Raw genomic sequence first — 11,102 nt, 5'->3', positions numbered from 1 at the left:
CCCTGTGTGGCCTCTGCTCTGCTCTCCATGTGCCTGGCCCTGGGCCCATCCCCCACTTCCACAGGGAGAATTACTTCTAGGAGACGCTTTCAGGCCTACAGACTCGGCCCTTGACCAAGGGCTCCGGTCAGCCTGGATGCTCCTGAGGCACCTCAAATGCGACATCCCTGAAACCCCAATCTCTCTCTTCCCAATTCTCCATCTCTCTTCTCTCTGCCTTCCTTCCCTTCTTTCTTTTTTCTCTTTCTTCTTCCTTCCTTTCTTTTTTCTTTCTTTCTCTCTTCTTCTTTCTTTCGTTCTCTCTCTCTCTTCTCTCCTTCCTTTTTCTCTGTCTTCTTTCTCTTCTTTCTTTTTCTCTCTTCTTCCTTCTTTCCTCCTTCCTTTTTCTCTTTCTTCCTCTCTTCTTTCCTCCTTCCTTTTTTTCTTCTTTCTTCCTTCTCTCTCTCTCTCTTCCTTCCTTTCTTCCTCTCCTCTCTCTCTTCCTTCCTTCCTTTCTCTCCTTTTCTTCCTTCCCTCTTCCTTCCTTCTTTCTTTCTCCCTCTCTTTCCTCCTTTTTCTCTTTCTTTTCTCTCTTTCTTCCTTTTCTTTCTTTCTTTTTCTCTTTTCCTTCCTTTCTTCCTCTCTTCCTCTCTTTCTTCCTTCCTTTCTTCCTTTCTCTCCTTTTCTTGCTTCCTTGCTTCCTTTCTTTCTTTCCTTCTTCCTTTCTTTCTTCCTTCCTTCCTTCCTTTCTTCCTTCCTTCCTTCCTTCCTTCCTTCCTTCCTTCCTTCCTTCCTTCCTTCTTCCTTCCTTCCTTCCTTCTTCCTTCCTTCTTTCCTTCCTTCCTTCTTTCTTCCTTCCTTCTTTCCTTCCTTCCTTCTTTCTTCCTTCCTTCTTTCCTTCCTTCCTTCTTTCTTTCTTTCTTTCTTTCTTTCTTTCTTTCTTTCTTTCTTTCTTTCTTTCTTTCTTTCTTTCTTTCTTTCTTTCTTTCTTTCTTTCTTTCTTTCTTTCTTTCTTTCTTTCTTTCTTTCTTTCTTTCTTTCTTTCTTTCTTTCTTTCTTCTTTCTTTCTTCTCTTTCTTCCTTTCTTTTTTCTTTCTTTCTTTCCCTCCCCTTCTCTCTTGCTGACTCTCAATCCCTAACTTCTCTCTTGCTGACTCTCAATCCCTAAACTCTTTCCTGCTCTCTCAGGCCCTCACTTCATCAATCTCCCTTTTTTCCAAACCCCCCATCTCTCTCCATCCCTCTCAGCGTCTCTTGTCTCTCTAGCTTTCTCAATCCCACACCTCTCTCCACCCCTCATTTCTCTGTCTGTCTCGTTTGCCCATGCCGCTTGAACCCCACATCTCTCTCCTTTTCTCTCCACCCCAACCCTCCATCTCTGAAAGGAAAGAAAAACAATGGTAAAGTGTTTTCTAAAATCTCATTGGTGCAAGAGAATAGAATGGGTTCTGGGAGGCAAGAAATGGCAAGTAATTGGATTTGGCTAGAGGCCTCAGAATCACAGAATTGACTCGGGGTTACAAGGGGCTTCCAAGGCCATCAGTCCAACCCTTACCTGACTGAGGATCCTCTCTTCAGCTTACCTGACAAGTGATCACCTAGCCTGCACCAAAAGGGAACTCATTACCTCCTGGGCCCATCCAGCCCACTTTTTGCAAGTCTAATTATAAGGAATCCCCCACACCTGCTGGTATCAAGCCAAAATCTGACTCCATAGCTTCTCCCCACTCGTTCTGCCCTTTGGAGCCAAGATGAACATGTCTAATGACCCCTCTGTGTGCGAGTCCTTCAAATCATTAAAGTCAGTCTCAATCTCCCCCTTCCCATGATCCTCTCCATTCCCCACCTTCTCTAGATTAAACATGCCCAGCTCTCTGCACGAATCCTCATTTGGCATGAACTCCCGGAGCTCCCCCATCCTAGTTGGCCTCCTCTACACTCTCTGGGTAATTAATGTCTTGTACCTCTCCCTGATCTCACCATTCCAGGCATTGATAATGATGATAATCTATGGACAGGGAGCATCCTATGTATATCGTTGGATCCTGCAAAACCTTCTCCACAGATGTGCAAAACCAACAGACCTCAAGCGTGTTGACGAGTTGGAAGAGGTCTATGGCAAGCGTCCCAACAGAGTGGGTGGATGAGAAGTTTGTTCCACGGAGCTTGGTTGCATCATGAAGATCGTCACAGCCCATTACCGTCATCCCAGCTTTGGTCTTGCCACTGGCCTTGGATGGCTCTGGAAGACAGGGCGAGGCCGATGACTTTGGACAACTGGGCCTCCCATAAATGCGATTCTTAGACGAGTCAGGATCACCCCATGATGTCATCGTCCCTCTTTGAAAAGGAAGGATGAACAAGAGACCGTCACCTCCTGCTCCTGAATAACATGCCTCTTAAAAAGTGGCCTCACGTTCCATCGAGGCTGTCACTTCACAGGAGGGACTCTAATGAGATTGGGGTCCACTAAAACCCCCTGACCTGCTTTAGAGGAACTTTGCTCCGTCTATTCTTTTCCCACCTTGCAGGTAGGATGTTGGGCTTTGGAACCCCAAAGTAGAACTTTGCATTAAGCCCACCATCTTAGTCTCTCAGGATGTTGCTGGCCCCTGATTTCTGGCATTCCTTGAATCAGCCCACCCTCCAAACACTGGGTCATCTGCAGATTTAGTGCGAGAGAAACTGAGGAAGAGATGTCTTTAGACCACACTTGTTGGTGTATGTCAGAAGGAGCAGGGAGAGCTGATCGGGATCTTCTAGAGTGATTTTCAAAGGAGTTATTTCAAAACCACTTTGTAATGGAGGTACAGCAACTATCTCAGGACTCCTTAGGGCAGATACTTTTCATTTTTTGCCTCCATATCCCTGGCTCTTTGGTACATGGTAGCTACCTAATGCAGAGACAACTATGCTTCATTATTAGAGCACTGGGCCTGGAGACAGAAAGATCTGAGTTCAAATCCTGATTCAGACACTTCCTAGCTGTCAGTTAATTACCTGACAAAGGGATCCACTGGAGAAGGAAATAGTGAACCACTCTAGTATCCTGGCCAAGAAAACCCCATAGATATCAATGGTCCATGAGATCAGGAAGGGTTGGACACAACTGAACAAGAGATACTTAATAGATGTTAATTCACTGGATTAGATTGGACTGGGTTGGATTGAATGAAAGTCTTCATGGCATTCATTGAGGTGGCAAGAAGCCAAATAGCACACTGGGTACTCCATGGGAAACTCCTTCCAAGTTAACAACTGACCATTGAGGACAACTCTTTGGGTTCATTCATTGGACAAGTTCCAAATCCACCTAATCAGACCATCCCCTAAGTAGAGCTAGTAAACACTTGGGGGCTGCTCCTCGCATCCAGCCCTGATGCAGAAGCACAGCTCCTGGGGCTGCCCAAACCAGATTAAAATGTAATTGGGAAATATTTAGCAAAATAAATAAAAATCCAATAAGATAGAGATAACATTACATTTCAATAGGAGGCCTGCAGGGATCCTTATGTCTGGGTTAGTGGCCCCCATTTCTATTGGGTTTGATACCTCTGATCTCATGCACATTTCTCCATCTTGTCCACAAGAATAGCAGGAGCTACTTTGCCAAAGGCTTTGCTAAAATCTAGGTCAGAGATGCTGATAGCATTTCCATGATCTACCAGGAAAGTAACTATGGCAGAAAGAAAGGAAGGATGGAAGGAAAAAAGAAAGGAAGGAAGGAGGGAGGGAGGGAAGGAGAGAGAGAGGGAGGGAAGGAGAGAAGGAGAGAGGAAGGGAGGAAGGGAAGGATGGAAGAAGGAAAGAAGGAAGGAGGGAGGGAGGAAGGGAAGAAGAAAGGAGGAAGGGAGGGAAAGAAGAAGGAAGGAAGGAGGGAGGGAGAGATCTAGAAACATAGACATCTCTTTATAGAGAAATATGACTTGAGAGAAATATATACACGTGCTCATATATATATGTGTGTGTATATATGGATTTGACTTATCTGACAATTTTTATGGAGAAGGCTAAAGAATAAAAAAGTGAGGAAGAGGGAGAAAACTTCCTCCCTCCATAGATCTGCCACCATGGAAAGGAGCAGCTACAACAAAGGAAGACTGGTAGTGGCTAAGTCCAATAATTCACAGGAGACCAAAATCCAATAAAATCCATGGGCTCAGATAGCTATACACAAATGTATAAAGAAGAGGTAATAAATAAATTGAACAAGAGATATTTATGCTAGTTATATTTTTACATGTACTTTTTGGCTCCCCAATTAGAATGTCTTCCCCACTAGACTGTAAGCTCATGATGAGTAAGGATCATTTCACTCTTTATATTTGTCAGGTCAGCAAAAGTCCTACTGCATGGGGCACTAGACTAGGCTGCTGGGATTTTAGCACTTAGTATATAGTGCCTACCACATAATAAGTACTTAATAAATCCATGACTGATTCATGAAAAGAAGGAAATTCAACCTTTTGAACTGAATTTGCAGGAACTGATAAGATAATGGAAGGGAGCTCATGATTGGATTATAGTTATCTAAGGGTAGAAAGAAATATAATAGATAAAATTGGGGGGAGTATGGAGTAACACTGTATATTTAAAAGATATTTGAGGAAATGTGGAGGAACTAGAGGGTAGAAACATGAGGAAAAATAAATGGAAGAAGAAACAGAAGGAATGTTTGTCCTCGTAGTATACTACAGACCACCTAGACAGAAGGCAGAAATAAAATCTGCCAAAGTTTCTCCTTGCCAAAATCAAAGTTGAGGTATTTAGTGAAAAGGCAAGCCAAGTAAGAAGGTATAGTAGCAACATCTTCCTCATGAAGTTGGGACATGCTTCCCTCTAAGTACTCAGTGTCAGTGGAAAGAATGTCCACAGAATTCATAAGGGGAGAGGCACACTTGTAGGGATCACATATGGCTAAGGAAAAACACACATGGCCTTCAGAGCTGCTGACTCCCTTCCCCTGAATATATTTTCTCATGTCTTTACTCTGCTCTTCATGGGCACTGCATCTCTGCTGGGTGAGTTGCTCCAAAGGGTCCAAAGATCCCTTGAAACTGCTCCTGGATGAGGTTGGTGGCTCCCTTTGCGCTTGAAATGAAATTATTGCCTGGATGAGACTACTCTGAACTTGGAGGAAGAATTGGCATCCATGTTTCAGAGCCACAAAATTCTCCACCATCTCCCATGCAGGATCTCAGCTCCAGGGACAGTTCCCTCAACTCCTCTGGCCAAATGAATTTCTTGACTAGCTTGAGTTAGATTCCTTCTGCTCTCATGGATGCTTTTTCTGAATGGCATCATTAATGGTGAAGAAGAGAAAGACATCAACGCCCCCTATCTCTTGTTGCATTTTCTAAGAAGTGAAAGGGAGAAGGTTCAGAGCAATCTGTTCTCTGAGATGACTCCTGCTTCAACAAGTGACTCTTTCTTTTTAGAGGCCACTAGAGGCATTGCTGATTCTTTCCCCTTGATTCCCCTTGTTCCTCTTGAACAAGAATTCTTAACTTTAGAACTATACAACTCCAAGGGGGTCCATGGATAGATTCAGAAATTCATTACTTGCATGGGAAAAATATAGATTTTTTTCCCTCACTAAACTAACATTTAGCATTTCCTTTGACTAAAAACATGATTCTGAGCAGGGGCCCATAAGCTTCATGAGACTGACTCTCAAGGGGGTCCATGATACTGAAGAGGTTAAGACTCTCTGCTCCAGATGTTCCCTAGACTCCATCATTTCCTTCATACTGAGTTGAGGAGTCCTTTGTTTTGTTCTTGTGTTGTTTAGGGAAACATTCCAGTTTGATCAGAGATTAATCCATTTCCTTTCCTTTGTATCTCTGAAGTCGTCTTGTCCATAGTAGGCACTGAGTGTGTGTTAAGTGGGATGAGTGAGGCAAGATACCACCTGCCCTTGTGTCTGTGAAGGAAGGATCATTGGGTGGAAGACAGATTCGACTTGTACTTGGCATGAGAAGGTGAATGTAGGAGACAAAGAGGTAGATTTCCACCTGATGTCAGGAAGAATTAGCCCAAAGAAAATAATGGGCTCCCCTGGGAGAAAGGGAACTCTTGAGTGGGAGACAAGGGAAGGGGAGGCTGGATGACAACTTCTGGTGGATCATCTGGAGGGAATTCCTATGCAGGCATGGAGTGGCCCAACTTCCCTCACTGAGATCCTTGGACCACTCTGACATTCTGTAACTTACTCAAGCTGATGAAGTCAGACCCTTTCCATCATCCCTCTGCCTTGAACCTCTTATTTTAGAGATGTTAGTTCTAGAGTGGCAGCGACCTTACACACCGAGGCCTCCCGTCTCAGGGCCCCAATACCCTTTGGGCATTATCTCGGGCTAGGAAGGCCCCCAGGGGCCACAGGATGCAATCCATCTGGTAGGAGTCTCCCTTCCCTGCTCCCCCGGAAGGTTCTCGGTCCTTCTTGAGCAGCCTGGATGGCTGGGAAGTTCGGCTGGTCACGCAGTCTGCGCCCGCCTCTTTGCACCTCCCGCCCCCGGCTCTGCCCTGGAGATCTGCGCCAAAAGCTCAATCTAGACCAAGGGGAGAGGTGGAAAGAGCACCAGCTGGTGGGCCAAATATCAATTTCCCGCGCTGAGCCCCGCCTCCTCACGCCAGCCAATCAGAACTAGAGGCCCCGCTCTCATCCCACCCCCGCGCGCTGCCACAGCCAATTGAGTTGTGGCCCACTGGAGCAGGGAACGCCGGCCTCTGGCGCCACCGCGTGGCCTTCGCTGGGGACAGAGGACATCACTGTGCGCAGGCGCGAAGATCCATTCGGGCTAGGAGTTTCCGCTTGGAGAACACGTGTACCCAGACAGCCCAAGCTGTGGCTGTGCAGAGCCCAGGCAGCTCCCCGCAAGCCCCCCGTTGACCCTGGGTGCAGCCTAAGGAGACAAGGGTCAGGGTCCCCTGAAGGGCTGTTTCCCCCTTCCCCGGGCAGCAGAAAGCTGGGGATGCTGGGACGGGTGCCCTGCAGGCAGGTCGTTGGCCCACAGCTCACCTCGGCCCAGGATAAGCGCCCTATTCCTCAGGGTACACAAGAACAAACTGTGGCCCAAAAGCGTGGGCCAGCCAGGCAGGGTCCGGTCCATCCCAGCCCCAGAGCTCAGGGAAGCCTTAGGCCTGAAGGAGCCCCACTGGGCCCTGGGCAGGGCACCTTCCTCCCAAGGACCTATTCAGACAAACCAGACCCACCACTGCCCACACTGGACAAATGGGGTGCTTTGGGAGTGGCTGGGAGCCAGCATTGACGAATGCCTTAGAAAGCCCTAAAGCACAAGGGGCTCAGCCACCCATTGCCTTCTACTGTACCCAACTGGCTCCCCATGCATTCCTTTTGTGGCCGATGGTCCCAGTGCCTCGCCTGCCTGCCATAAAACTGATCAGAAAACAGGCCAAGAGGAGACAATGTCCACAGGGAAGACCCTCCCAATTTCCAAGATCACTCCTTCCTACCCCATCCCTCTCCCCACATAGGGGCCACTGGAAATCCATCCAGAAGAAAGGCCTGTAGCAGGCGGGCCTCCAGTCCCCATTCTCCAGTCACCCCCCCCCCCCCAGCATCCTTGGTCAATAAAGGGAGGACCCAGACAGTTACGAACAAGGCAATTTATTAATGAATCCGGTGTGGTCTGTCCTAATGTTTCTTGTTGGCAGCTGCCACCTGGAAGAGAGGAAAGCCAGGTGAGGAAGAGCCCGGCTGTGCTGCCCCAGCAGACACAAGGCACCCAAGCAGAAAAGGAAGCCCTCCTGGCCAGAGCTCTAAGACCAGTGCCCTGGGGTTACCCAGTCCCCTCTTGTGGTGGGCATCAAGACAGAGCAAAGGGAAGAGGGCTCTAGCCCACCGGGGCAATTTTAATGAGCAGAGACACAACATGCCAGTAATTGTGAGAAAGGAAGAGCTCCTGAGCCTTGGCTTAACATACTTATACAGTTAAGAGCTTAATAAATGCTGGGTTTGGCAACTACCTCTGAGAAGAGTTTATCTACAAAGGTCAGGGTGCCGGGCTAGGCAGTGTCTAGGGCTCCTCTGCCTCCATGACTCCCAAGCCCGGGGGACGCCAGGGTGGGGAATGCTCTGGGTAAACATCCCCTCCCTCGTCGGGCCTCACCTGTCCTGCGATTCTGTCCAGGTCTCTCTGTCCCTGAGGTGTCAGCTTGCGGCCCCTGGAGGTGGGCAGAGAGCAGGTTAGAGCACAGGAGGCTTCGCTGCAGCCCCCCCACCACCCCGGGTGAGAACCCAGGACCCCCAAGTCCTGCTCAGGCTATTTAGGCCCAGCACCTGCTGACAGGGCTTGCAAAGCCTCCATCCACAGAGCTCTGTGGGGAGGAGAAAAATCAATTGGGAAAAGTTAACGAGGGGCCTAATGAAAGCCGACAGTCACTAAATTACCTTCCCAGAGCCCCTGAAGCAGCCAGCCCGGAGAGGTTGGGGTGAGCCAGTGCCGTTTGCTTTCCTAAGAACCTCAGCCCCTGGGGGATGGGGCCAATTCAGGGCCTGAGCTATTGGGCCCAATTTTGGGGATGGAGATCAAGCCTTGTTTCCAAGGTAACTGTACCAAACCCTCTGCTGCAGGCTGGGGGACAGCCTAGTAGGGAGTTGGAGTTTGAACCCCACACCACAGGCTCCCTAATCTTTCAAAGGAAGAGGAGGGGCTCCCTCCAGGAGCTGTAAACTGAGGAGAAGCTGAAGGGGGGGGGGGGGCAGCTAAAACACCAAGAAGGAAAACACAAGTTTACACTTTCTGAGATCAAGGACACCCAGCTGTGTCTAACTCAGGGCTGGAGAGACTTCAAGCTGCTACCATGGGGGCCCCTTTCCTGGGGTTAGTTTTCTTGGGGTGGGGGGAGGAAGAAGGGTACCCCCCCCAACCTCTCCTCTTACCCATCCTGGTCCTTCTCCACCATCTTGAGGCCCTCCAAGGCTTGCAGGACCCTTCGGGCCACGCTCTTGGAGCCTCTGCTGAAGTGACTGGGCATGACCCCGTTGCGCTGGCGCCCACCGTAGATCTTGGTCATGGATCCCACACCAGCACCACCCCGCAGGTACAAGTGTCGGGCTGTAGAGGCTGGGGAGAGGCGGCTGGGGTTGGTCTTGGGTTCTAGGCACCCTCCCACTTTGTTTCTAATGCCCAGCCTGGACTCCACAGGTTGTAGTTACCCAGGAAGCCTCAAGTCATGCAGGAGAGAGGTGCTGGGGGGGCCCGACCAGAGATCACAGGCTTCTTCAGGAGCCCGAGGTCCCAGCCTGGGGGGAGGGGCATGTTCCCAAGGACAGGGAGCCTAAAGGCGCTAACCCTCCCCACTCAATCCTCCAGGCTGCCCCGCACCAACCCCAGCCGGAAGAGGCCGCCACTCACCAGCCCGCGTGTAGAACCAATTCTCATCGTAGGGCGCCAACTCCTTGTGTTTGGCCAGCTTAACCGTGTCCACCCACTCGGGCACTTTCAGCTTCCCTGACCTGCGGTGGGAAGGGAGTGACCCTAAGGAGAAGCTGAGGACCCCCGTGATACGGGGCGCCCCTCACCCGCCAGGCTCCACTTGGCCCAGCAGTGTGTTAGCTCCCCTCGACCTCCGCCCCCCTGTGTCCCGGCTTGGGGGACCCAGCAGTAGCCTAATCAGCGACGCCACTTCTCTTCCTCCCGGTAGGAGCCATAAGCCGTGACCCCGGCCTGCCCCAGGCCGACCTGGATGCAGTAAAACGTCCTCGCTCCACGGTCTGGGAACCCAGAAGGGAGGGGCCTAGCCAGGGCCGCCACCTCCTTTCACCCCTCAGATTGGGGCTGTACAGTGGGCGCCGCACCCGCCCGTCCTGCCGGACCCTGGCCACGAGCAAGGACACACTTACTTTTTGAGGAAAGCAGCCAAGGCCCGAACGAACTCTTGCTGGTTCACGTCCTTCACCGTGACTCCCGGCATCTGTGTAGAGTAGGGGGCGGCGGGGCTCAGCCGGGGGCACTCACTCTGGCCCGGCATCCCCGACCGCCGGTACCCACGTGGAGGGACATCACCTGCGTGTTACCCCACCCCCGAGTTCCCCGCGGCCCTTCGGAGACCCGGCCGCACTCTGGGCCACAGACGGCACTTACCGTGCAGGCTCCGCGAGGCAAGCCAGAGGAAAGGGAGAAACGGGGCTTCCCGGCCTCACAAGAGGGGAGGGAAATCTCGCGAGAACCTCTCGCCCCGCCCCGACCTCAAGTCTCGCGACAGCCGTCTGCCCTCTCCCTGGAACCGGGCGGAAAAGCTTCTCTAAGCCCCGCCCCTTCCCCCAGAGCGCCAGTGAGGGCGGAAGTGTCTCAACTCTCGCTTTCCTGCTTTGCCCTAGCGCTCGCGCCTGTGTGTGTCACATGACCCGCTCAGGGCTAGGACTCCTCACTCCGCTTGGCCTGTTTCTATGCCTTTGCCCATTGTAAGAGAGGAAAGTCAAATTCAGCATGCAAAAAAGCAACCCAAGCAGGGGAGGAGCAAGGAAGACAGAATTCTAGGGAGGAACAGAGGAGCTGAGAAGACTCAAAAGCAGTTACTTCACTTCTCTTTGGGAGCTCCTCAAGGGTGGTTGGTCTAAGAGAAATCTCTGAAGCAAAAAGACCTTCTGAGCATTTGACCATCTCTCTGTGAACTCAAAGCCCTTGGATCCAGCTGATGAGAAAAGGAGTGGATAGGACTTTGATCATAAAGCCATCCATCCAAAGATTATCCTCTCTATCCCCTAAAGTCTGTCCTTGAACTTAGTACTACAACCTGGGTAGACAGAAGTCAAGACAGCTCTCACAACTGACCCTTCAGGATTAGGGGAGGGGGTCAGTTGTCAGCCTTTGGGATCTCCTACTTCCCACTTCCTTACCCAATAATCCTATTTACCCTATCTTGTGTGTGTCCCTTTAGAATAAATAGTTATTCCTTAGATCAAGTGCCTACCTCATCCAGGGAGAGAGACCTGAAGCTTGGGGAAGAGAGCTATACTTTCTCAAGGAAGAAGAATGTTTCAGTCCTTGACTTTACATTCAACCAGTCTCTGAAGAGATATACTCTGTAATTCTTAAGACAACTGGTGCTGGTTTTACCAAGGAAAGAGAGGGGAGGAACAATCTATTCCCCCCCTC

General features: G+C 50.2%; 1 protein-coding gene across 1 annotated transcript; it reads right to left on the bottom strand.

Moving 5' to 3' along the window:
• Positions 1-7,593: 7,593 nt before the first annotated feature.
• RPS19 (ribosomal protein S19) lies at positions 7,594-10,222 on the bottom strand. The gene is made up of 6 exons (XM_001363693.5): positions 10,089-10,222; positions 9,848-9,918; positions 9,360-9,460; positions 8,885-9,068; positions 8,112-8,166; positions 7,594-7,663 (listed from the first exon to the last, which is right to left on the bottom strand). The coding sequence occupies exons 2-6, from the start codon at positions 9,916-9,918 to the stop codon at positions 7,637-7,639; spliced, it is 438 nt and encodes a 145-aa protein (XP_001363730.1). The 5' UTR covers positions 10,089-10,222; the 3' UTR covers positions 7,594-7,636.
• Between the last annotated feature and the right edge of the window lie 880 nt (positions 10,223-11,102).

The sequence above is a fragment of the Monodelphis domestica genome, chromosome 4 (genome assembly GCF_027887165.1).
Source record: "Monodelphis domestica isolate mMonDom1 chromosome 4, mMonDom1.pri, whole genome shotgun sequence".
NCBI lineage: Eukaryota > Metazoa > Chordata > Mammalia > Didelphimorphia > Didelphidae > Monodelphis > Monodelphis domestica.
The sequence above is the reverse complement of the archived record's forward strand: the minus strand, read 5'-3'. Positions and strand labels throughout refer to the sequence as shown.

Coding starts and splice junctions, on each gene's coding strand:
- RPS19 (XM_001363693.5), bottom strand. CDS start 9,918: ATGCCGGGAGTCACGGTGAAGGACGTGAACCAGCAAGAGTTCGTTCGG. Junction 9,461..9,847: donor TTGGCTGCTTTCCTCAAAAA/GTAAGTGTGTCC, acceptor TTCCCACCGCAG/GTCAGGGAAGCTGAAAGTGC. Junction 8,167..8,884: donor GTGGAGAAGGACCAGGATGG/GTAAGAGGAGAG, acceptor GCCCACCTCCAG/GGGCCGCAAGCTGACACCTC.